The 26,154-nt window shown below is 40.8% G+C and overlaps 3 protein-coding genes across 3 annotated transcripts in view; all 3 read left to right on the top strand.

The window, feature by feature from the left end:
- LOC139651977 (arf-GAP with coiled-coil, ANK repeat and PH domain-containing protein 3-like) overlaps window positions 1–11,950 on the top strand; it is a 63,730-nt gene extending 51,780 nt beyond the window's left edge. The window contains exons 16-26 of the mRNA XM_071528885.1: window positions 142–211; window positions 430–524; window positions 1,150–1,370; window positions 1,457–1,462; window positions 2,293–2,385; window positions 2,659–2,751; window positions 3,041–3,261; window positions 4,671–4,780; window positions 5,852–5,962; window positions 6,819–10,746; window positions 11,852–11,950. Of these exons, the coding sequence (XP_071384986.1) occupies window positions 142–211; window positions 430–524; window positions 1,150–1,370; window positions 1,457–1,462; window positions 2,293–2,385; window positions 2,659–2,751; window positions 3,041–3,261; window positions 4,671–4,780; window positions 5,852–5,962; window positions 6,819–6,966 (1,168 nt within the window). The 3' untranslated portion in view covers window positions 6,967–10,746; window positions 11,852–11,950. The remainder of the gene's footprint in view (window positions 1–141; window positions 212–429; window positions 525–1,149; window positions 1,371–1,456; window positions 1,463–2,292; window positions 2,386–2,658; window positions 2,752–3,040; window positions 3,262–4,670; window positions 4,781–5,851; window positions 5,963–6,818; window positions 10,747–11,851) is intronic.
- A 1,038-nt stretch (window positions 11,951–12,988) lies between these two features.
- ube2j2 (ubiquitin-conjugating enzyme E2, J2 (UBC6 homolog, yeast)) lies at window positions 12,989–20,483 on the top strand. The gene is made up of 7 exons (XM_071528900.1): window positions 12,989–13,113; window positions 14,221–14,351; window positions 16,943–16,983; window positions 17,250–17,352; window positions 17,594–17,732; window positions 17,829–17,909; window positions 18,005–20,483. The coding sequence occupies exons 2-7, from the start codon at window positions 14,221–14,223 to the stop codon at window positions 18,293–18,295; spliced, it is 786 nt and encodes a 261-aa protein (XP_071385001.1). The 5' UTR covers window positions 12,989–13,113; the 3' UTR covers window positions 18,296–20,483.
- Window positions 20,484–20,807: 324 nt separating this feature from the next.
- LOC139651994 (RING finger protein 223-like) lies at window positions 20,808–23,361 on the top strand. Its single transcript, XM_071528908.1, has 3 exons — window positions 20,808–20,877; window positions 21,192–21,650; window positions 21,796–23,361. The coding sequence occupies exons 2-3, from the start codon at window positions 21,331–21,333 to the stop codon at window positions 21,878–21,880; spliced, it is 405 nt and encodes a 134-aa protein (XP_071385009.1). The 5' UTR covers window positions 20,808–20,877; window positions 21,192–21,330; the 3' UTR covers window positions 21,881–23,361.
- Window positions 23,362–26,154: the final 2,793 nt, after the last annotated feature.

The raw sequence follows: 26,154 nt of genomic DNA, 5'->3' as shown, positions 1-26,154 counted from the left end.
TCACACACACACACACACACACACACACACACACACACACACACACCCCAGGGCCTCGTGCCACCCCAGAAACACCCCCAAACACCATATACTCTTCCTTTTTCCTAATCTTTTCTCCCTTTTTCTTCTTGTGTCCCTCAGGAGTTTAGGTGTTCACTGCTCTAAAGTGCGTTCACTGACACTAGACTCATGGGAGCCGGAATTACTCAAGGTGGGTGACCCCAACTTTCAGCTAATTTTCCTACAGCATCCCTTTTCTCATCTGGATTGTGTTTCTAATTCTTTCAGCACTTTGATGATTGAATCTGATCTGCTCTTTTCTGTTTCTCTGCCTTTCTCTTTATATGTCTTTCCCCTTCTCTTCCTCCCTTCAACGTCTTGCTCTGTCTCTTCCTCTCCCTCCCGCCTTCCTCCTTCTCTCCTGTCCAGTTGATGTGTGAGCTGGGCAACACAGTGATCAACCAGATTTATGAGGGATCCTGCGAGGAGCTGGGAGTGAAAAAACCTGGACCCTCCAGTTCAAGGTCAGCCTTTTAACCCAGCAGGAACATCGGGCAAGGAAACAAGGAAAGGAGTTATTGTAGATCATGGCAATAAGGGAACATTTTATTTTCTATCCAAAACAACGACTTGAAGGAGATGACTCGTGAAATTTTTTTTTTAAATCTCCCAAAAAATAAAATATGGAGCCACTACAATAAAGGCTTTTTAATGTTTGTACCTGCAAATAATCACTGCTAACCCCCCTCAAGTTGTTTTGGTTATTGAGAAACCCGTTCCCCAATGAACACTGTTCGACTAGACATTGACCAGATCCAAGCAGTGCGTCTTTCTCATGTTTTTTCATTGTATTGTCTATATTCCATCACATTTCATCAACAACCTAGAGATGGAGGGAGAAATGGAGAGAGAAATGGGTTCAATGCCACTCTAAAGGAAAAGGAAAAAGTATTTGCAGCCAGTTAAAATGTGTGGTGCCTCACTGACTGTCAAATTGACAGTCAGTGAATATGACATCAGATAGTATCTATCTGTTCACCATCTTACATTACTGTATGCCTCAGCCCCAGTCAAGCCCAATTACCTGTATGTGCCATGTCTCTGATAATTCCAAAGTATTCGTTTTGTGATCTCACCCGCTCCCTCCAGGCAGGAGAAAGAAGCCTGGATCAAGTCCAAGTACGTGGAGAAGCGCTTCCTGAAGAAGATGAGTGGGAGCGAGGCATTGGTGGAGGGGGAGAGGAAGTCCCGCCCCTGGGCAGTGAAGAAGTGCCAGCGACACAACAGCTCCATCCGGGCGCCCAACAAGGCCCGCAGGAAATACCATCGCTACGAGCCGGGCAGCGCCTCACCTGCAAACCTCTCAGCAGGTCAGCGCAGAGAGTTAGCTTTCAGCCAGACCACTAGTCCAGTACTGAGTGGAGTAAAAGGTTTTTCATCGTTTTCAAAATGAGAGTGGGCGGTCCACTCATCTTCAGTATTTTTATTCTTCATTCAGTCAGTGGGAAAGTAGAGAGAGAGACACAGGAGAGAAAGATCCTGGCCACTATGTCATCAGTTTAATGATCTCATTGGAGAACTATATTGAGATATAACCTAACTTATTAAATACACACCTTCTCTGGTTGTTGTCGAAAGTCATTTTGGGAAATGTAGGAACTCACTAACTGAAGTAGAGGTAGGTGAGATAAGTTGATGTGGGTACACCAAAATGTAAATTACAGCACTTCAAAGTAACCCCTGGAATGCATTGAACATCACACATTGGTGATACATAATAATAGTAAAAGAGTATCCAATGGTGGACTTTTCCTTGAATTGCAACCAGAGCCATAAGTTACTTGCCTAATTGTAAAGCTGGCTAAAATGACCTTTTATTGATGTTTGATTATGTACTAATATTTTGTGTATGATATCTGTTGCGACGCGAGTATACTCACGGAAAATGAAATTACAGTAAGTCTAGGGACTGTATCACCATGCTTTATTATCGTTGCCTCATATTTTTGCTCAGGAATTATATCGCAAATTATCCTCTTTAAGGAAAGACTTGCAAAGACAATATTGCTGCTTTTGGAGTAAAACCTCTTTTAGGAAGGGAACTTTATAGTGTTTGATGCTCCCTGTGGTCATGAGCCTTACTCAACCCATAAAGGAATATGTAAGCTTTCAAGGAAGAATTCATGAAAAGTGTAGTTATTAGGTTTTCACTCAGTAGTAGTGATACACTCTGAAGCCCAGGCTGAAGCTGTGAAACCTTTGTTGTGATCTTCTGTCCTGTAGCGGCGGCAGCAGCGGCAGCAAAGTTTCGCCGGGACTCTCTGTTCTGTCCAGATGAGCTGGACTCACTTTTTTCCTACTTCGACACTGGCTCTGGTCCTCGCAGTAAGTCCAACGCACGGTCAGGAGATGCAGGCATAATTAATATGCATAATAATCAAGACATAGTTTGAAATGTAACAGTCATAATTAAATCCTTAAATTCTGATAAGCTATTTTAGTCTCAGTATCCCATACCAGTGCATCTCTAATTAGAAAATGACCAAGCATACATGCGAGTAAGCCTTGTGACGATGATACATACAGTATGTGTGTATGTGCAGTATGTGCTGTGTAATGATTAACGTGTCCGTGGCTTGGCGCTGCTTGGCCCCGCAGGTCTTAGCAGTGACAGCGGCCTGGGAGGAAGCACCGACGGCAGCACCGACATCCTGGTCTTTGGCTCAGTGGTGGATAGCGTCACAGAGGAAGGTGAGTGCATGTATGCGTGTATTTGTGTTTGTGTGAATGTGCAAGAAGGTGGTGAGAATATAAAGGAGTTGTTGTCTTAAAGGAGAATACCAGTGTCATTTAGTTTGCATTTCCCCTAATCATTTTGCAATGCATCCCATATGTAATTAGATTTTTTTAACATTTTTAACATTTACTCATCTTTTGTTATTTTTTAAAATAACTCACTACGCCCTCTTCCTCATTCCCTCTGTCCTTGCCTCCTTCCTCACCTCCCTCTCTCTCTCTCCTTGTCCCTTCCTACCCTCAGAGGAGGAGTCAGAGGAGTCCTCCAGTGGTGAGGTGGAGATCGAACAGGAGGTGCCTTCAGACCCTGAGGACCCGAGGGAGCTGCACCCTGGAGCGCTCCTCCACCGCTCCTCGCGCCTCCACAACTTGCCGCTCATGGCCGAGGCACTGGCACACGGTGCCGACGTGCACGCTGCAAGTGAGGAGGAGGGCAAAACGCCGCTCATTCAGGCCGTGATCGGGGTGAGTGTGCAGCAGGGGGGTGCAGAGATGCTACTATTTGTGTTCATAACTGTATTTGTACAACCAACCTAATTATTTGTATTGTTGTATTCTTATAAAGCCGGAAACCGGAAGTGGATGTGGTTTAGACTGAAACGGTTTAAAGCTGTAACAGCAACATCGATGTTATGTAACTGTAAACTTTTATAATTCCAGCCTAAAGCCATAACCATAAATTATTATAAATAGTAAAATAAAACAGGCATTTATACTCCCAACCATAAAGCCATAACCATAAATGATTATAAATAGTAACACCAAACAGGGATTTATACTCCCAGCCATAAAGCCATAACCATAAATGATTATAAACAGGAAACAAATCTTTACACACAAACACAATCCCTCCCATGCACAACTGGGAAACACTAAACAGTCAATTATAAACTGTCTTTCATCTTCTTTTTTTATTGAACTAGAAGGGCACTCGGAGAGCGCAGACCTCCGCCAAGGTTCGTGCTATTATTGCTTGTTCGTGAGTCGGATCCGGATCTGCTCCAAAATTTTATGGGTTCTTCCTTGGCCCATGCTACACCCTTCCACAAGGTTTCATGAAAATCAGGGCAGTAGTTTTTCGTTTTTTGTTTTTTTTATCCTGCTAACAGACAAACAGACAGACAAACAAACAAACAAACGGCACCGAAAACATAACCTCCTTGGCGGAGGTAATTATGAATTATTTCTGAAGCAATAGTAAAAAAAAGAACAAACAAGCTTATCTATCTGTGTTGCATGCTGACTCACTGAGGAAGAGAAACAAGCCTCGCCCCCTTCTCATCTGAGTTCAGTGAGAAAAGCCAGTCAAGTTATTTTCAGTTGATTATGTTTTTTCCATGACTATAGGCATACTATTAAAACATCCAAATAATATTAAAAAAATTCAGAAAGAGCAAATATTCATTTAAATGCATTATTCATGGTTTGCCAAATATGGTATCCGGATTCAGGAACAGCTCTAGTGTACAGGGTGTGACAAATACCTGCTCAGGCATACTGTGAGATTAACCTCAGGCACCATCCATTCAAGTTCAGATACGCACACTCACACACATCATATACACAAACAATGATCACTGATTGATTATCATAAATTTGTTTTACATTACAGTCATTTAGCTGATAATATTATCCAGAGAAACTTACATGGAGTGCAACAGATCACCAACTTTACAAGCAAAAAATACAGTAGTGGAGAAGGAATATAATGTAGTGGGGAGGGTTCCACATGAAGCACCTCTTGAAATTAATTTGGTTTTCAGCCTATGACTCACTGATTTAGTTGAATTTCATTGATTCTCTCTCTCTCTCCCTCTCCCTCTCCCTCTCTCTCTCTCTCTCTCTCTCTCTCTCTCTCTCTCTCTCTCCCTCAGGGCTCTCTGATAGCATGTGAGTTCCTGCTACAGAACGGAGCGGATGTGAACCAGAGGGACATGAGAGGGAGAGGCCCGCTCCATCACGCCACATACCTGGGACACACTGGGTAAGTGAGGACAAGGTGGGAGGGGAAGGATTATCATTTCTCCCATCATGACTAACCTGTTTCTGCCTGCCATACTTCTCCTCATTCATGTTCCAACCTGACTGTAATCACAAGGTGGAAAGCGTCGGTGTAAATGCCATTTAAAATGAGACTACTGATTTATTGGAAAATGTCACTCAACTGTCAGATGATCAAAGATCTCTGTACTGCCCTCATGAATTACCTTCTTTATTGTGGCTTCTTATCTCGCTGATAAAGTGTTGACATATTAAGAGATTATTTACTGTGGTTATGAAGCGACTCAATAACGTGTCGTCTCACCAAAACAGACGCGAAACATGACTTTGTTTTTCACCTGATTGCGTAAAAATAGGGTTTGAGAGGGAGGAGAAGCTGGCAGCACTTATTGTGTGTGCATTCATTATCACCAAAAAATACAAAAAAATAATTTGGAGGAGAGAACGGTTAGGCAGACGCAGGCAGCATGGGTCGTCTGTTCTGCAGGGAGTCGGAGGTAAATTATAAAGCCATGAAGATGCTCTGTTGTTTAGTTTCCACCTATTCTACTTGGTTTCCTCATGAGCTCGCATTGACTATTGCTGCTCACTATCCTCAAAACTTGTCTTGTTGTGTAGTGTGCACCCATCTTAACATGAGACCAGGTCTGTGATTAGAGACTAATGGATGGATAGACAGTGGACATAAAGGTGGATGGCTGGAGTAGAGGGATGAATAGGTGATATAAAGATGGATGGGTGGTTGGATGGACAGATGAAAGAATGAAAAAGGCTTGGCACAAGTTGTGGCAATTATATCACACCTATACATCCATCAATTATTTTCCTCATCTACTGATAAACTACACACTCTTTGTGGTTGTTCTGACTGCCTCACTCCATTTTTCTGATAGTTCAGTTATTTAATCCATATCCATTTATTCTCCTGTTATACTATATCCTTCCCATTTGACACCTCATGGTGTATGTATAGAGTCAATAATGCATGTATTCATCTCTCTCTCTTCTTTTTCTTCTTCTGTCTGTGTCTCTCCACCTGTCTGCTGTTGTACAGACAGGTGTGTTTGTTCCTGAAGAGAGGAGCGTCACAGACAGAGGTGGATGAGCAGGGTCACGACCCCCTGAGTATCGCTGTGCAGGCGGCCAACGCAGACATCGTCACCCTGTAAGTGTCCGTTCTTGGGAAAGACTTGCCATCTTAGAGATACTATTTTAAACATGTATTGGCAAGTTCCTGTTTAACATTCCTACATTTCCACACCTTCACGCTTGGGTGCAGTTTGGTGGAATTTTCCTGTTATTGTAGTAGGCAGTGCCAAATGCCCTGTGTGGGAAATTGGTGTCTCTCAACAAATCCCATATTTTTATGTTTTCATGTAAATCCGACTTGGAGGATGATATAAACATTTTTTTTTACAAATAGTAACCCATAGCTCACATGTGAGCAAAGCATTAAACAGCACCAGACCGTGCCGTAATACAAAGTCTTGTAGGATGTCGCAGTATAACTAACATCACCATAGAATGAAACATACCTAAATATTGGTTTCACAGAATTTAATTATTTTCTTCTATTATGTAAACAGATGGTGAATGTCCTGCAGCATATTACTCAAAGTTTTTTGACATTTCTGTCTCTACCCTCTCCTCCCCTCCCTTCTCTCTCCTGTCTTCTGCTCCCATTCCTCTGCACCTTATCTGATTCCTTTCCTCTACTTCCACTGAACTATCTCCCTCGCTGCCCCTTACTGCCTCACTTCATTTCCTTGTTCACTCTCTCCTTCCACCTCAACCTCTCCATCTGCTCTACATATCTCCCCTCCTCTTCTTCCTCAACGTCTTTTTCTCTCCCGTGCCTCTCCCTCCTTTTTTCTTTTCCCCTTACATTTCTCTCTTTCTCACTTGCCTCCCTGCCTCTATCAATATCTCTCATTTCTGGTTCCATGTCTTTCCTCCCCCTCCTCCTCCTCTGCCTCTTTTCCCCTGCTGCATCTGTCCTTTGCTTCTCCTCTCTCCTCCAGGTTGCGTCTAGCGCGGATGAACGAGGAGATGCGAGAGGCGGAGCCTCCCTTGGGCCAGCCAGGTCAATACCCCAGCAGCAGCCCCACTGAGCAGCAGTATAGGAAGTGCATCCAGGAATTCATCTGCCTCACCATAGAGGAATGCTAGGGGTCACCGCTGTAGCCATGAGTATAGCTTGTGTGCCCTATATGTATTCCTCCTCACCGGGAATCTCAAGCGATAGTGTAGACGAAGTTGCCCCTAGACACTGATCTCAATTCAGTTTTACCTAATTTACCGTAGTGAGTGTTACACTGATCCCAGATCTAGGCTTACGAGCAACTTCTCGGGAACAGGGCATCTGAGGAGAGAGGAGCGTACCACTTGCTTGTTGCGGGGGTGCATCTCGCCGTAGGGACGCCCATTATGGACTGTTCTGACTCTACTGACAACACGGCCACCACCTCCACTTTTCTTCATCACTACTACTACGTTTCTGCTTCGCCATTACTCGGTGTCACCTATGCTATGCTAGCTACATCATACGCACAGTAAAATGACATCTGTTTTTTGGCTAATACATATTCTAATGAGTTTCGCTAACAGTGTGATTCTCTAACTTATAGTAATGTGGTGTCGCCCCTTTCTGGGAGGGTGTGGGTTTACTGTTGGCTTGTCATTGCTAATAGCTCGTACCTCTGAAGAATCTCACTGCATTAACCCCCCCCCATCCTTTATATCTATCCAGACCATTCATATGACACCCAGTGGACCCATCTCTTCTTAATCAGAGATGTAGATATATTTAGGAGTTGTATGGGTAATCTTTAAACTGTGTGCTGTGGCATGAGGTGAAAAAATGGTATTTGTTCCATTAATAAAAGAGGTGCTTTCGAGTAACTGACAAGCTATGGTAGAGGTGTAGTTTACTGTGTATAGAGAAGAGTAGGGGAGGGGAATTTGGTGTGAAACTGTGACAAAAATACTGAAGGGCTTTTGGGGGAGAGACCAATGCCCGCTTTGTAAGATACTATGAGTGTGTGAGCGGATGAGTGACTGAGTGAACGAGAGTAAACGAGTGCATGTGTCAAAGAATACTGAGAGACAGAGTTAAATACTATGATATTATGATATGTTATGTAAAGAAAAAAAGAAAAACAACTGTGCACTTTTCCCATCTACAGTATTATAATTTTGTTTTATTTTCTATCAATCAGTGTTGCTTTTTTTTTTACATTTTGTCTTGTCCACTCAAATTATGGTCTATCATTTTGTGTTTTGTTTTTGTTTTTTTTATTTATGTTCGTCTCCCCGGAGGACTAGTGCAATGCATTCTCAGATGCAGTTTTCATCTGTGTTTCCGTTACTGGTTTTCTTTTGAATCTCAAAGCATTCCTTAGCATTACTAACAGAAAGTTTTTACATCATGTAACACTTTGAAAAGACATTTTGCTCTCATTGTCCCTTTGGAATGTCCTTACCTAGCTATGACTACAAAAGGCATTTGAACACACCATCTTGAGGGAGATTTTGGTGAAATTCTAGTGGCAGTGTATTCTGTTTTTGCTTTATTAATGGCAGTCATTCAGTGTTTACTGATGATGATGATGGCAACTTTGCTAAGTTGCAAAGTTGATGTGCTGACAAACCTGTGCTACAAGGACTAAGTCTTTGGACAGTGCAGTTAGGGAGTGTATGAAAACAGGATTTACATCTCGCCCCAAAAGGGTTCCCACTTCCCTGTGCTTCTGTTCACTCCCCTTCACAGAACTGAGGTGACTGGCTGTATAACCGCATCTCCACCTTGCTGTACATACCCATCCATGTTACAATATCTGTGGTGAGATGACTGAGCACATCGGAGGGAACATCTCTTCATTAGTGGGGTCAAAGGACTGATATATCTGGCTCCGCTGGCTGGCCGATGCTTTTACTCTGCATGCTTTGCCAGAATTATTTTTGAGAATGTCAACATTATCTGAATTCTGAGCATGATAAAATATTTTTGTATGGTTTTATCTTGTCGTGCAGTCCTGTGGAAAAAGCATGAGTCACCATGACTCCTCCTGTTAGAAATTTCTCCTTGTTTTTTTGTTTTTTGTTTTTATCTTTTTGTACCTCTCTGCCATCCTTCCATCCACAGACTAAATCTGTGGTGGCTTCCTTCTCTTCTGTGTCATTTTTTCCACCAAAGCTTAAAAATACAAACTGCTTTGGTAACACTTTATAATGATAGTGTATTAACCTGTGTATTAACCTATGGAAAAGTGTTGTAAGTATTGTAATATTACTGTGTAGGTAATGCATAATGTACTTAGAATGGTGTTAGCAACACTGTTTTAATGAAGCCATTTGAACGGTGTGTTTCACTGTTGTAAGTACATAATGTATTAGGGAGATTTTCATCAAGTACCTACACAGTAACCTATAGGTTAATACACAGGTATAATACACTAGAATAAGGCCATTGTAAAGTAAAGTGTTACCACTGTTTTCTTTTCCCTGTAGATTTCACAGATTTCTCAATGTGTTGGAATTACTTTCTTATGTCGTGGTTATATTTTCTTCTGCCAAAGACTTTTGAAAGGGAAAGTGTCAAACGTTGTATGATGTCACCTTTTTTTTTACTGAAAATGTTCAGAGTAGATACAACATAGTCTTACCTTGCTTTGTGAAGTGACAGAGTGGTAGAAACACTGTTGGTGTACTCAAATGTTCAAAAGAGGTTAAAGAAATGCAGAAATACGACTTGAGAGGTTTTGATATGGCAGGTGATAGTCTGCAGTAGTTCAGTGTACTGCAAGTAGATTCAATCTTGGAGGTGATGAGAAGCTACTGTGACCAAACTGTCGAGGGCGTTTGCCCTAGCTGAAGTATTAAGTGTTGTGTCTATTGGTGTGTGTATTAACATAGGAATGGTAAAGGGTGCTTTTAAAAGCAAACATGCTGTAAATAGTACGCTTGTGCATTTTAACTCAACTCCAGCTGCCTGCCTCTCAGCATTCAACCACGGATCCTGACTGTCTGATCTGTTTTATGTATGTCTTTATATTCGCTTCCAAAACAACCTGTCAGATTGCAGAACTGCCAAATAGTCCTGTACTACTTGGAGACGTCCTTCTGTTCACTGACATTTGAATATCTTTGGCATACTTTCTTCCTTGTCTTTAGAAGCACTGAGGGGAAAAAATGCATAAAATAAAACTGAAAAACTCTTGATGAACTAACCCTGCTCCCTGCTTGTTGCTCTCATTTCTGTTTCCTGTCTCATCTCTTACTGACAACATTCTGCCAACATTGCTCTAATGTTTTGAAGAGGTCAAAAAAAGACAATTGCTCTGAATCATTCACTGGCAAATGGTAATTACTGTAATTTGTAGAAATGTAAGTTTGTGGAAACATTGGCAAATGTTGGGAGAATGTTATTTTTGGGGATCTGGTATCTCTTTTGGTCTATAACAAACTGTTGGTTCGTACATGGCTTATTCAAAGCAGTAAAAGTATTACTGTCATGATAACAAATATAAAAGTCCAGACACTTGCACACCTCTCAGAGTGTCAAGTGGCTTCAAGCTTGGATTTCACTCCAATGTCAACACAATACACTTTTATGTGCAGCTATTTGAAGACCACTTGAGTGTTAAGGATCTTTATTTTATGTGCATCAAATTGAGCCTCAGGTTTTAGCCAGCGGCGGCAACAACGTGCCTTGAATAATTCAGTGTCCTGAGTGTGTAACACATTTATGTGATCTCACAAACATTGCCATACCATCACTGAAAAATGTTGTCAGAACTGTCTGGATGTCTATTCCTCACCTCACACTGAAGAAAAACAGTATATGTCCAAGTGGGAAAATAAAAAAGTGACTGACATATCATTGCTTCTGTCACTACAGGGGTTTCCAGGGGCAGCAGGAGGGTAAAATCCAAGGATGTTCGGGATAGAGTGAGTGAAGCATCCTGGGCCGTCTTACTAGGGGATTAGTGTAATACTCTCTCTCTCTTCTCTGCTCTGGTGGTGTTGGTGTTTTTTAGGGTGTCTTTGTCTTTTACACACTCTCTCACATACTCTCTGGGAATATCTGGAGCTGTCTTGATCTATATTTTTGATATATTTTGAGGGAATTTCGAGGGATTCAGAATTTCACTGAAGTCTCTGTCATATTCATAAATATGTCCTAAAATGGAGACTCACCTGCAATCCAGCAATCACATATATGCAGAAATCCATAATCTAAAAAAGAAGCAGTTTCTATTAACACTTTACAAAAATCCCTTGTGCACAAACACACAACAAAGAGAAACACTCAGGTGAGTACAACACACCAAGCTTCATATTATGAATTGTGGATTGGAGCTGACTGCTGCTGAGCATATATATATAGACAGTTATCACTTCATGGTGAGCTGAATGCTTAGAAGAGAGACGATTGCACCTAGGACCATGTAGGAGTGAAATGGACAGGATGCTCACTACTCTTTCCCTCTCTTCCCGAGTTCCTCATTTTCTGTTCTGGGTAAATTATACTTCAGGACCTCTAACAACATAAGGTCCCATCTAGGAGTGTGCTTTTCCAAAAAAAAAAAGTATAAAATACAATTGAAGCTTCAAGTACAGCTTTTTACCTGTCAATTTGTACATTGAACAGTAAGGGTCTTATAATAAGAAAAGTGAGCTGGTAAGACCTTGTAGCTACGTGCCACAGAACGAGACTGAGGAACTCCACCACACTGTGCTTTTCCAGCAGTGGGACTTTGCTTTCATGGGTTCATATAGCAGAGATTAATTACTGGGGAGAAAAATACAAATAGGTCTTTCTCTGCTTTGCCCTTCTGGCTGAATAATGAATTGCAGGTTATTGGAGACTCCAGTAGGTCTATTTGCTGGTTTAATGGCCTGTATGTTTTGTTGGGGGAAAGGGGCTCATGTGTTATTCACTGATATAAATGCAAAAGGCAAACAAAACCAGCAGACTGGACACTACAGTCTCCAGATTGCCCTGCAAATGGACAAAATCCCTTAGTGGTGACTTCAGTATCCCCTGTTGCAGGTGACATCTCCTGTGTTGGCGTCTTTCGCGAGTTTTCTCTCCTTGCGTCTCTCCAGCCCGAGAAGTTGAGGAGAAGGAGTTTACAGTTCAGCCTCTGCCAGAAGTCATAGAGGCCACTAAGCAGCTCTTCAGTCACATGATCAAAACAGAAGAAGACTTCTCCTTGGAGAGAAGAGTGAGGCTGCTGTAGCCTCAAAAGAGACTCCTTGATGCTGCAGATTTACTGCAAGCTGTAAGCTGATGGTCAAAACTTGCAGGCACAAGTTAAACAAACAAATCTAACACCAGGCATGTAATTGTCCTTATCTGCTGCAATAGCCAGCAATTAATATTGATATGTTTAATGAAAAGATGTTTAAGATGATTAACCTAGGCCATCTCAAAATGTTACGTGTATAGTTCAAATTGTTTGTCCTGTTGTACAAGCCTTATTTCAGTTGACTTGACACCAATTTTAGTAATTGATGGCGGCAATAAATTAACAGCAGAAATAGTTGCTATGCAGCAATGGTAATTATCTTTATTAGGCCTATGTTTTTTGTCACAGCACCTGACATCTTGCCAAGTTGTTTGTAATGTTTTGTGTTCAGACTTTTTGTCAGTTCTAGATGAGCAACCACATGTATACTGGCATGACAAGTGAAATGATTTCAAATGATTTTTGCAACTGGTGGCTGTAATAAAAAAGACAGCAAAAATAATTCACATGGAGCAATGTAGTTTTGTAATTGTCCTTCTTTATTTTCTGTGGGTTTTTTTTATATACTTTTGGCTTTAAAATGAAGCAGCCAGAAGCCTTATGCTTGCAAGCTTACATTCGAAGCAGAAGTAAAATGGTGAGATGGTGTCTGCAGAGAAGGTCCTCAAAGACATTGAGAGATGAATTAATATTGCCTCAGGCCCATGCGTGTGGGTGATGGTAGTGTAGGTTTGTATGGATGAGTGATGGATATTAAGAGTGAAGTTTATGGTTAGTTAACAGGATTGATTAAATACGACTGGAGGTTTTTCCAAAGATGATAATGTAGGTATCATTCCAGATCAACTGGTGACAGTAATGATCTCCATGAGTTATTTGCCAATCGTCACAACACAGAAGAAGAAGAAGACCGGAAGTGACATTTTTTGCTCCTGCTGGCGATCTGGCGATAGCTAACGCTACGTCGGTGTCATCATCGGCTCGTTTGGGTTTGACAACAGAAACAACAGCCTTATATTGGGTGTAGCCACGAATCGCTAATTTCACCGGGGTCTCTGGAGAGGTATGTACATGCTTTCTAGTATGTATACACAAAAGATTTGTAGGTCAGTTGTCGTTGGTAATAGGACTGTTCGCGCTAGCTGCTAGGTAGCTAAACATAGCTGTGGCCTAAGTTAGCCGGCTCGCTGGCTAACATACACCGACAGGACTAACATCTGAAGCTCGCTAACTTACTTAACCTGACTGACGTTAACCTATACATTTGGAGAGTTTGGTTTCAGTGATTTAAAAAACTACATAAAGCGACGTTTTCTGTCTTTCGAAGTTGGTGTTCACTCCTTGTTTAGTAGCAAACTAACTAGCCATTCCGATACCAATGTCGACCGACTCGTCTTAGTTAGCCGATGAGCTAACGTTTGCTAGCTTGCGAACTAGCGGATCAACGTCAGCTAACATAGCCGACTAGGTAGCGTTAAGGAACTATTGTACTACTAGGAAGTGACGACTGACACCTTATAACACAGTTAACCTACTTCAAGAGCAACTTATTCTGGCATTATATTATAAGCTAGCTACATGGTAGTGGGAGTAGCTACAGGATAGTGGTACAGGCTGCATTGAAGTTGCCTTGGTTACATTGGGTCTATCCAGTTACCACTGCACCTCTATCATTAGCAGTAGACTTTTCTGTAGGTTATGTTATTTAAGCTCGAGGTTGTGCTGTTCTACTGAGTGTGGTATTGCTTTCATACAACAGTTCTATAAACAAAGATATTAATCAAGTAATGGCAATGTGAGACAACAGATTAGGCCTATGATTTTTCTCTTTTATTCTTCTCCGCCAAAACAATTCCCTCAGAATTCCACCGAATTCCATAAACTGTTTACACCTATGTATCACTCTGCTTTACACCTGTAAAGCAGAGTGATACATATTGTAAAACGTCCCAGTGCTGTTGTACTGTAGTAATATCAGCACTCATGTATTACCTCCTGTCAAATTAGTTGACTGGAAACAACTTGTTGTACAACAGAATATTTCTCACCTTGAATGTAGGAGGCAATCATATTGATTCATCATGTCACTGTTCAATTGAGATAGCTGCCTGGTTTGGTATAAACGTGTGGAGTGAAATATCTTCCTGTTGTGTGTCCTCCACATCCATAGATGAACAACAACGGGAATAAGAGAGCTCCGACCACAGCCACTCAGCGACTGAAGCAGGATTACCTCAGGATAAAAAAAGACCCTGTGCCTTACATCTGTGCAGAACCTCTCCCCTCCAACATCCTAGAATGGTAAGGTCTCCATTCTTGCAAGGCCTAAAGCTAGAAATTGCTACCAAGGCAAATACAGGTTACATTTCAGTGCTCTAGCCTTGTTATAGCCTTGTTATGTTTTATATAATCAGCAGAGTTAGCCCAACCACCAGATCTGAGATTTTGTCACTAGGTCACCTTTAAATAATGAATGGACTCTCAAGCAAATGGATTGGGTTTGCATCATTACACAAACCTCAAATTTGATGAATCCAAGAATTCCATTGTCTCTTACAGGCACATTTGAAAATCAAATGTGCGCATACATATGTGCTAGACTAGTGGATTCCCAACAAAACTACCCTAGTTGTCTCTGGTTTGTATGTTGAATGTATTCCATAGGTTGTGCTAGGAAAAGTTATTGCTGGCCAGTGTGTCTAGGGAGAATTTTGTTGTCAGACTAACAGACTAATATTCTCATATAATCTGTGCCTGTATTGATGAATATATAGCCGTCTTAACACAGTTGAAATCATTGTACAGAGTAGGGATAAACAGAAGCACAATCAATTTCCACTGCTATTTGTTGATTGCCTTTTACACAGCATTTCATCTTTACACTGCACAGGAGAATCTTTGGGAAACCGTCCAGCTCTTGTGACAGAAAACACGTATTCTGTGGATAGTGGAAACATTAGTTCATTCTAAGCCAAGGTTACATTTTTACTGTGGTTATTGTTGTTTTCTGTGGAAGATGCCCTCTCACGACAACTTTTTCATCCCCCAATTACAGTGACTAATAGAAAATTAATTTTTATTTATTTATTTAGAATATAAAGTAACTTCCAAACAATGGTTGTTTATCTATCAAAGTGGCTAGTAGAGGACACTTACCTACCAGTCACAGACAAAATCCATCATTCAGCTGGTGGCCGGAGCCAAGTTTCTACCCAGCTTCCTGCTATGTTGTCTGTCTTACTAGCTAAACTTCATCCCTTTTTTGACAAGCAGCTGTTAACTTTTGTTTAGCAGCAAGTAACCCCTTTTTGTTGTTCTTTATTAGCCAACCAAAGCTGAAATAGCTTTGATTTTCTTTACCAAAGCAAGGAATTTAACTTAACATGCCCCTCAACATTAAAATATATTTATAAGAGATCACAATGTACTTTTGTCAGGAGACTTTTTCTTTCAGGTCTGAATACTTGACATGATTTCTGTTTATTTGTGCTGTTGCAGCATGCATCTCATCTGTCCCACTTCAACACTTAGCTAAGTCTGTGTCTTACTTCATCACTCTCATCACTGTTGGTCCCTAATGCTGTGCAGTGTGATTAAATAATTTTTCAGGGATGATTGTTTGGCAATGTTTAGCTGTTTTAAAACACAACAAGCACAGATCCTGTAGAGGACCATGGCGTGTGTGTTCAGGTCAGTTCAATTCAATGCGATGCTAGCTGCTCACGCTAGCGGAAGCATCGCATTCAATGTGATGCTCAGGTAGCGCAACACGGTTATCTGTTAAATTACCTTGTACAAGATAATAACATAACCTACTGGTAAAGTTTGTAGGGCACTACAAATGACATGGATGTTCGTAAATTGACAGCAGAGAGTGGGACTCACTGTGTGGGAGTCATTTACCCTATAGGCGAGAGGCCGTCTTACGAAGTGTTGATGACTGACTGACTGACTGCCTCCTTGCCTTACCTGAATATGCCTCTTGATGCCCTCGGCTGCGCTGTGGGAAAAATAAAGACATAGAAAATCAATATATTATGTGATCTCTTTATTTATTGCGCAAAAAAATCTGTTTCCTGATTGAAACCAATGAATGTTTTTCTCTGGGTTTGATTGCTTTGCAGCCTAGATTATCTGTCTCACCAGATCTGTGCCTATATATATTTATTTATTTATTTATTTTTATTTATTTATTTTGCACAATAAAACAAAGCAGCAAAAACACAACAACAAAAGAGAAGAAGCAAATTGTGCCGGTGAGATTTAGAAAACCCCTAGAGGCTTATAGAAGGAATCTCACCTCAATATGCATTATAAGCAAATACAAAAGTCATGTAATCCAACAAAAATAAGTAATTCACGCACCTGAGCCATGGAGATAGTCTCCTCTGGATTGTTGTTGGAACTTCCTTTGGGTGGCATGGCAATATGAAGTTCAGGTCCAGTGAACCACTAAGCCCAGAATAAGGCCTACAAGGCCAAAGGCCTGGATGATCCGAATCCAACAGAAGCACACGTCTAGAGCTGGATTTCTGGTCCAGATTGATGATAAAGTTGGTGAAACCTCTGATTGACTCAATTTGTATGAGTAAACCAAAGACAAATTAAGGATTCAAGAGATATTAGATAGAGTCCAGTCAATCTCACAGGAGTCAATCATCCAAACAGGAAACTGGATAAATTGAAAGTAGCCTTATTATTGTGCCAGAAGTTCAGTGTTTCGATTGAAACCACTGACTGAAATGACAAAATGTGACATGACCACCAGGCCTTCTCAAAGCGCCAAGCTTGTTGCAGCTTGTCATGAATTACGTGCTTGTTATTTCAGACATGGAAAAACCAGTAAAAAAAAGCCTTCTCTAGCTAACAGAAACCTTTTTTGTCTTCTGTAGGCACTATGTTGTTAGAGGTCCTGAGAAAACTCCATATGAAGGTAAAACTTACTGAATGCCACACACATTGTCTTCAAGTAGCTTGTGTTCATGTGACTATTTAGACAACTTGCTTAACACAGACCTCTGCAGTTTCTCTGGAAATGTTACAGCCTGTAATATGGCATATAAGGAAACAAGTTAAAACTGATGAGTGAGTCTCTGCTGACTCATGTCTCCCCTAGGATTACAATGATTGATATAGCTCATTCTGTATTTTCACTTCATTGATGTAATGTGTCATCATAAACTGATCTGTTTTCCATAGGAGGATATTACCACGGAAAACTCATATTCCCCCGGGAATTCCCTTTTAAACCACCCAGTATCTACATGATAACACCAAACGGGAGATTCAAATGTAATACTCGGTAAGAACATGGTGGTTAATTTTGCCTCACTGATGTTATTGATGTTATTTTTGTTAATTCAGCCAGTATGTGACTACTGCTGTGATTTCAGGATTTGTACTGCTTGATAAGATTTTGTTTTAAATTACTTTGGTTATTGTCTTGGAATTTGAAAGCTGTACCACTTTGCTCTTTTAACTTAACTCCTGCAATAGACTGTGCCTAGACTCAAGTCTAACTAAGTCTGTCTATTCCACCGCAGGTTATGTCTGTCCATTACAGACTTCCATCCAGACACATGGAACCCTGCATGGTCTGTATCCACTATCCTCACTGGCCTGCTCAGCTTCATGGTGGAGAAAGGTCCCACCCTGGGCAGCATCGAGACCTCTGACTACACAGTGAGTACAAGCAACAAATGATCATATATGCAGCACAGTTAGACAAACGGCTTTTGTTGTCTCTAATATTTGGTGCGCATTTTATTTCTTTTCCAGAAAAGACAGCTGTCAGCCCAAAGCTTGGCCTTCAACCTCAAGGACAAAGTGTTCTGTGAGCTGTTTCCTGATGTAGTCGATGTAAGTGTGAGGTGATCTCTAACTTGCCACATTCTCCACTCCTTTTTCTCTTTGTTGGTTTAATTTCTCCCCATCTTTCTCCATCTATCCACCAGGAGATGAAGCAGAAACAGAAGGCGCAGGAGGAGTTGAGCGCCCGCACTCAGCCCCTCCCCCTTCCTGATGTGGTGCCCGACGGCGACCCTCAACACGCCCACTACGGCCTCCCTGTCCTCAATGGAGGGCCCGTCCCCCTGGGGGGCGCCAACCCTGCCCCTGGCCTGCAGCAGGCCAATCGCAACCATGGACTGCTAGGTGGGGCTCTAGCCAACCTGTTTGTGATTGTAGGCTTCGCAGCATTTGCCTACACAGTCAAGTACGTGCTGAGGAGCATAGCCCAGGAGTGAGAGAAGCTTGTGTTTTTAAGCAAGTGCTCCCTAGCAGGTGAGCCAGCTAGTGGACTACACATTCTACAAACACACTGCGTGGGGAGGGAGGTTCAGTCCCTGTTTAAACCCCTCCACCACCACCACCACTACTACCACCATGGACTTTGGAAGACGGAAATTCAAAGCCAACCCACCCAGGAAGGATTGAGGGGATGAGGTGGGGGAGTGGAAAGGAGTGGCAGTAGGGCCGGGGGATTGGAGGGGCTTATAAAAACGGTTGTGATCCACTCTGTGCTTCAGTGGTTTATGTCAGTAGTAGGACACGCTTGGCTCATGGGTTGCAGAAGAGCATAGAATTGGGAGTGTATGAATAGGTCATTGCTCATTGGTACAGCCTTGCTGGCTTGTCAAAAATTTGAAAACATTCAGTTGTTACAAGAGAAAAATTTGAGATGCTGTGGTGTGGGGTTCTGTATGCATCATTCTACTCTGTGGCACCATCTTGAACATTATTGATAAAATCATATTTGATTAAAATTCTAGTTAGGAAAATGTCAAAGTATGGGACATTTGCCTCAGAAAATGTTCAGGAGGCAAAGACCAACTACAGTATAATAAGGTGACAGAAAGCAAAAAGCAGCAAAGAAACAGGCCATGGATTGCACAGCTGAGCCTGCAGTCTGTAAAGATGACTTTGTACCATTGATGGGATATCTAATGGGTAACAATTGGAGATGTTGTCGAACATTTCCATAGGCATATGACAGATGTTTGACATACTTTTTCCAGGAGGAAATGAATGCAATGTTTACATGTCATTGAACATAAAGTTTCCACTGTGTCACAAACACACCTCCCACATTTCTGTTAGCACGTTGTCAACAGCCTATCATACAAGAGAACAATTCCTGGCGTAAAGTTTTCAAGAGAAGGAAAGTGGCAAAAAGATCAATTATATGGTTAACTTCTTTTAATGAGTTCTACCCGGTATGAGTTCTGCGTCAGTATGCCAAGAGTGTCTTGGCATCAGGATCCTGTTCTCCCTTCATGCGTTTCCAAGGAACTGGAATAGTCACAGGGAGTTTAGACGCTGTTATTTCATACAACCTAATCTTGCAGATCGGGTTTGTGTTCTTCATGGGAAATGTAATACAATTATTTGAAGAGAGACCCGCCGTTACACCTGAGGTCTTATATCCAAATGTCACATTTTATATTTTACTTAGTAAAGTCTTTCCATGCTGTGCTTCATTAATGCTCAGTGGCTGTACCTGAAGAACCAGTTTTTTTAGCTTTGGGTTTCATTTCTGCGTCATTCAGTCGGGCCACCAACAATCATTCATCATAGATTTAGACCTAGGGCATAAAACTGGAAATGACTTCCTCAGAACGTGTTGCACCTGAGACAAACTGCAGCACTGAAGTTATATAGCAAATATTCCCATTTAGATCACATACAGTGTGTGTCGCAGCAGTTTCATATGATGTACAGGTGAATTTAGTGTGTAAAGAATTCTAGTCATATACTTAACGCTGCGTTCTGCACCGCATTCTTACTCCGCTACAAGGTCAAAGACTGTGATGTGAGTTAACTCTCACAGATGGTCTCTCCCCTCAACCCATGAGCCAAGCAGTGAACCCAGTTTCTGCACAGAAGTAATTAGAGACCAATACCTTTTAAATTGGCTTAGCCGACCAGTATAGCGCCACTCTATATAGGTCCAAATAAGGAGACACATGAAGAGAACCAACATTATGTTCTGTATATTATTTTCTTTTTGATAATTTTTCTTTGTGTTTTGTTTTCTTTATTTATAATTGTAGCCTTGGCTAGTCTGTTGTTGTCCAAGGAAATGACTAGTGTTTGCTAAGCAGGGCAATGACAGTAATGCAGGCAAAACGCAAAGACAGGCTAGGCCCCGGGCTCACATAATTGCTCATAATTTACTGTTGTCCATTGCATTTAGTAAAGATGGTTCTTTTATGTATCTATTGTTTCAACAGAAAACTGGGCTAAAAGCAGAAGACTTGCCTTTCTATTGCTCTTTTCTGGGCACCATCACATAAATAAGAAAAACTGTAGATGATGGGAGTGCGTTTGTGTGATTATACAGCAAATGCCCAAATTTCCATGCTTCAATTATCTTGTGTGATATTGTATGTTTTCATAGTAAATGCGAATAAATTACCCTGCCTGGCAGGGCATTTTAGAAAATGTTTTCCTTAAATCAGATTGTGTGAAATATAATACTTTGTGTCAAACATTTATTGAGTTCTTATCAAACAAGGAAAAGATTTTATTGTATTGTAAAATGTCAGGTTGGAATCTGATGTTTACACAGGCATTAGCATTTCTGTGGAAGTATTTGCACATCACAAGAGCAGAGTTCCACAGAATCTTATTTATGTGTGCATGTTTATGCTGGTCTTCCCTGGAAATTAAAAAAAACCCAAAACATTGTAGGCGTAACAGTCGTTACGCCTACAAGACTTTTAAGAGGGCACAGCCACTGGAATGACACAGAGCACAGTGCACTCTTTCACTCACCTACATAGACATAACCTTCAGGAGTAAAGTAGCTGGATACGTCAGTCCTAAAGTAAGTATTTTTTTTAAAATTGTTACATGTTACTTTATATTGTAATATATTGTGGTGTGTTTTTAGATTTTTTTGTGATTGCGTAGCCTATTGTCAGAAAATACGGTTGTATTTTTCAGTACAACTGCAAAAAATATTTTTCAAGCTTAGTGATCTTGAAATCAAATTTTTCTCGTACACCCTTGTGTGGTTTTTCATGTGTAATATTCACACTCAACTTTTTTGTAGTCTTTGTAGTCAGTTTGGTATAATGTCCTTGTGTGTCCTTTTTCCTTTATTCACGTGAGTTGTTTTTGTCATATTCTGCTCTACAGATCATCATATTGCCGGTCTCTGTCTGGTTCAGCTTGAGATCCATCCACCTCCAAACTCTTTACCATCAAGGTGAAGATACATCCAGCTTCCAGCAGCCTCAGCAGTCGCTCCTTGACCCTCTTCATCACTCACATCACCATGGTTGTAAATGAGGAGCAGGAGTGCGCTGTGTGTTTCCAGGCGTACTCGCGCCAAAAGCGGATCCCGAGGGTGCTGCACTGCAGCCACACCTTCTGCACTCCCTGCCTTGACCTCATGTCCTCGTACCACAGCGGTATCCGCACCATCTCCTGCCCGCTGTGCCGCTGGATTACCTGCAGTCGAGTCAGCCTCACCTTGTCCGGGACCCTGTGGGTCAACACAGAGATCTGGGACCAGATCTCCTGCGACCAGCAGCTTGGGGAGGAGGAGGACACAATGGAGGAGTGGATTCATAATCACACAGAGATGCCACCGTTGTAAGTAAATCTCTCAAAGAGTCTTTCTGTTTTATTAGAACTAACTTGTGAGTTTTGTACCGCAGCCTGCTGTGGGCTGTAGTGTGATTTAACCTTTGTACCTAGTAGGCCTAATTCTTTTATCTCTCTCTCTCTTGCACTTTAGGTCTCCTTCAAGGCATTCTGGTTTTAAGTCCAAACTCCAGAAGTGCCTGAAAACCCTCAGCTGTGTGATGCTGCAAGCAGACTAGATGGAGGATTTCTGACTATTTTTGATACAAGCAATGACAGTGGAAGCTCCCTTTCTCATCATGTTGGACTTGATAGACATGCTGAATGTGAAGTGCATCAACTAGGCAAGAATTAATTTAATTTCTTGCATTGTTGTCTTGATCTTGCATGACCATTGTTTAATGTAATGCACTGACAACCTGCTGAACGTCTGATGTGTTCACTGTTTGTGCATCTTGTAAGGAAAGTAGGCTAATTCCTTTTATTCATATGGTGTTCTCAGAGAGAACGCACAGTGAACTAAAGGCAAGTGCAATAGCAGGATGAAAGACGACCTACGACCAAGGAGGAGAATCCAAATGTAAATGGCAGTTGTAATGTGATTGTATAGTACATTTGGATTTAGGGAGTGTCAGAGTGCAGGGGCAGATGTGATAAAAGTGAACTCATATCTGCACAGTTAAATTAAGCAAATCGACAGACTGTTTCTTTCTCTTTAACTGATTACTGCTATAGGTTTAAGCTCTAAAATGTGAATTCATCTGGGTGGGTCAGAACTCAGAAGTGAAATTGGAAAACCACCTGAAATTATGAATTCTAATGGGGTATAATAATAAGTCTCAGGCTCATTCAGGATGACAAATGCGTGATGTAAATTGTGATAGTGATAACAATTGTTGACCTTCTGCATTTTCTAGGCGTTGCAAATTCCTTTTGTGTTGAACTTCTAACTGTATTTAAAGGTTTATATTGACTATAAGTCAACAACTTTGGATCTGTGATAACTTATATATAGTCTCCATTTGTAGTAGCATTTTGATTACTATGAAAAACGCTATAAAATACTGCTTGTACCACAATGAGAATAAGCACAAAATACTAGTGAATAGAATAAAGAATAATAGAATAGAATAAAAGTCGATTTTAAATGTTCTCTAAAGCTGATTTCGATACACAGGTTTTGAGTGAAGTTCAGAGTTGTGCTGCTGGTTTAAAAGCACGTTATTCTATGCTATAAGGCCTGTGAAGTCTATTATTCTGTACATTATATATTATAAATTATTCTAATTTATTCATTATGTATACATGTTTTTATTTTTATTTTTATTTTTATTTTTGCCCACGACATATTTGGAAGTAACTGTGGTCCGATCAGATCGGCGACATGGAAAAGTGTCTTTTTGTAGCAAACGTCTCATCCTCAAAAGTAAACTATGCATTTGCAACTTCAAAAAATACGTGACATTGCATGATCTCATCTCACCTGCTGCGCTGCTGTGCCTAATTTATGCAATTCAACTATTTATTTATGCTTGTTGGTGCAGACATGAGGGTGCTGTAGCCTGCACACTGACAAATCCGAAGTCTTCCAACAAACACCATGTGTGAACAACTCCCAGCTCTCCTTCAATGTTATTAGAGGGCATGAACATGAAGAACAATGTATTTGTGTGTATGCACTGATGGGCAAAAGTTTCATTAAATGTTTTCAAAATATGCATTTACCTTTGAATGTATTGTCATTTGTATTTGGCTGCAGACAAACATTAACATGTAATTTGTATTGAGATACTTTTAGAGCAAGTGTTTTTGTATTGAGATACTAGTTACAGTAGGCTACTTTATAAAATGGATTAGATTTCTACATTTTATTACACTTTATTGTGGCAGTCTCATGTATCATGACCCCTGCTGACGGATTGATACCAGGAATACACAATCCACAGCATAAACATAACACTTAAGAAAAATAAGTATCAAGAAAAATATAATATAAGAATAGAAAAATAGAAAATACAGCTAAGTGTCACTGCACATATATATCACAAATGTTTATCATTTCAAAATACAGATCCTCTACACAGAAAATAAAAATGAAGGGAGGCTAAATATTCCCTTGTACAGGCGGAAGATATTAGCCATATGAAACTAAACAACTGCACGTACTAAAACATGCAGTCAGCTGCAGCAGGCAAATCTGCCCAAACAGCCTGGGCTCTCCTTAAAGTTAGGAGTAGAGCCACTAATTAATAGCCACCCTCCACATTTTCAAATACATATGAGCACGACAACAAAGTAGAAGGACTGAAATGAGTGCAGCACATATCAATACACCAACAAGCAAAAACGTACAATATGTATTCCAAAAAATGTATATCTATTTCACAAATACAAGTTCAGACAATTTCAGAGAAAACACCCTAATAATACCTTTTGGGTGTTCAGTTTGTAAAGTATGTATCCAAAACGCCTCTCTCTGCAAAAGTGTCTTATCTCTATCACCCCCTCTTTTCAAAGGTCTGACCTTGGAACCTCAAGGAACACACGTCATGGCCTGCTGAATTAAAGTGTCTCGCTACTGAGGACTTCTCATCCCTATTCCTAATGCAACTTTTATGTTCAGAGATCCGGGTTTTTAGTTCTCTTTTAGTTTTACCAACATAGCACATCCCACAAGGGCATTTCAAAAGGTACACCACATACTTCGTCCTACAAGAAATCCTACTCTTAATAAAAAACTTTTTGCCAGAGTGTGGCTGTAAAAAAGACTCTCCTCTAATCATGGCACGCACCTGTGACTATAATGAGGGAGGAAAATCACAACTCATAAGCGCATGTGTCACAACTACTTTGTCTAGTTATTTTCCAAAAACTATATGGCTATGCCATGTGGAAAAATACACTGAAGTATAGCCTAATTATTTCAGTAAAACAGGATAATAGCTGGAATTGAACAGTCATGTTGCACAAAAAGCTTAGGCTTAGTCCTGCAAACAAATAATATTCTCACACTAAGTTGACACTGGCAGTAATTAAGGAGTCGGCAACCTGCTTGATCTGCAACAGATAATGTGCTGAACTTGCCAACACAAACAATGTGGGTCAGAATGAGAGAGAGTTGATTAACTAGTCACTCCAAGTATCCTACCAGTCCAGTAGGACTGGTAGGATGGTAGTCCAAATAGCCCCACACCTCTTTAAAGAGGTGTGGGGCAGCAAATATGCAGAGCAGCTATCCAATCAATCATCATGTGCTATAATGATGATTGTAATGTTGAAACAATGACAGCATTTGCCTTTTGTGCCAGTGCATCATTACTCATGTCTTAGTGTTTAATGTTCACATTACTGTTTGAAGTTCTATTATTGCAAATATTGAAACTTGCCCCGGCTACTGATACAGGCCCGCCTCACATCTCTTCAAGATCTACTCACTGGTTGTCATTGTTCAGATTGGGCGAGTAGGAAATTATGTATTCAACTTGGAAAATGGAAATAGGCTACTATTTAAATAAGTAATAATAATAATAATAATCATCATCATCATCATCATCATCATCATCATCATCATCATCATCATCATCATCATCATCATCATAATTGTAATAAAGTATAAATGGAATTCTGTCCAATTAAGCTGAAATGCTTAAAAGGTCTAAAAAAAAAATAACCCTCTTTTTCAAATGGGATTGTTGGAGTGTATGTGGTTCCAATCTGCATAGCAGGCAAAGGGCACTCTGTGGTATTTGAAGTTAATACATTGGCCAGTGGATGGGGTAAATTCCTACAATTTCAGCAATGTGGTGCTAGCTTGGGTAACTCATAGCATATTTCCACCAGCAGTTTTGCACTTTATTCACCACTTAATAAGATAAACCAGTCTAATCTGTTTCAGTTTTTACCAATGTGTATGGTTCAGTGTAACTGAAAATGCATTGGTTAGGGAGGTTTGATCTCTGTTGTGACTTATAACGCACCACAAGGCCCCCAGATATGGACCATTTTTAAAACAAATGAAAGCCTTCCCATCTGGGCCTCATGAGCGACATTCGGCTCTCTGTGATCTTCCCTCTCTGTGCCTCGTCAGGTAAGCTGGTGGTTAGATACACTCACCAAGCACTTTATTAAGAACACCTGTACACCTTATTCATGCAATTATCCATTCAGCCAATCATGTGGCAGCAGTGCAATGCATAAGATCATGCAGATACAGGTCAGCAGCTTCAGTTCATGTTCACATCAAACATCAGAATGGGGAAAAAATGTGATCTCAGTGACTTTACACAGAATGGTGTGAAAAACAAAAAACATCCAGTGAGCGGCAGTTCTGCGGACGGAAACGCCTTGTTGATGAGAGAGGTCAGAGGAGAATGACCAGACTGGTTCTAGCTGACAGAAAGGCTACAGTAACTCAGATAACCTCTTTACAACTGTGTGGAGAGCAGAAAAGCATCTCAGAATGCACAACACGGCGAACCCTGAGGCGGATGGCACTTTGGTAGCCAGTTGACAC

Source organism: Centroberyx affinis, unplaced genomic scaffold (genome assembly GCF_046629955.1).
Source record: "Centroberyx affinis isolate AG114_WGS23_722 - 3 ecotype Tasmania unplaced genomic scaffold, CSIRO-AGI_Caff_v1 ptg001738l_1, whole genome shotgun sequence".
Lineage (NCBI taxonomy): Eukaryota > Metazoa > Chordata > Actinopteri > Beryciformes > Berycidae > Centroberyx > Centroberyx affinis.
The sequence above is the reverse complement of the archived record's forward strand: the minus strand, read 5'-3'. Positions and strand labels throughout refer to the sequence as shown.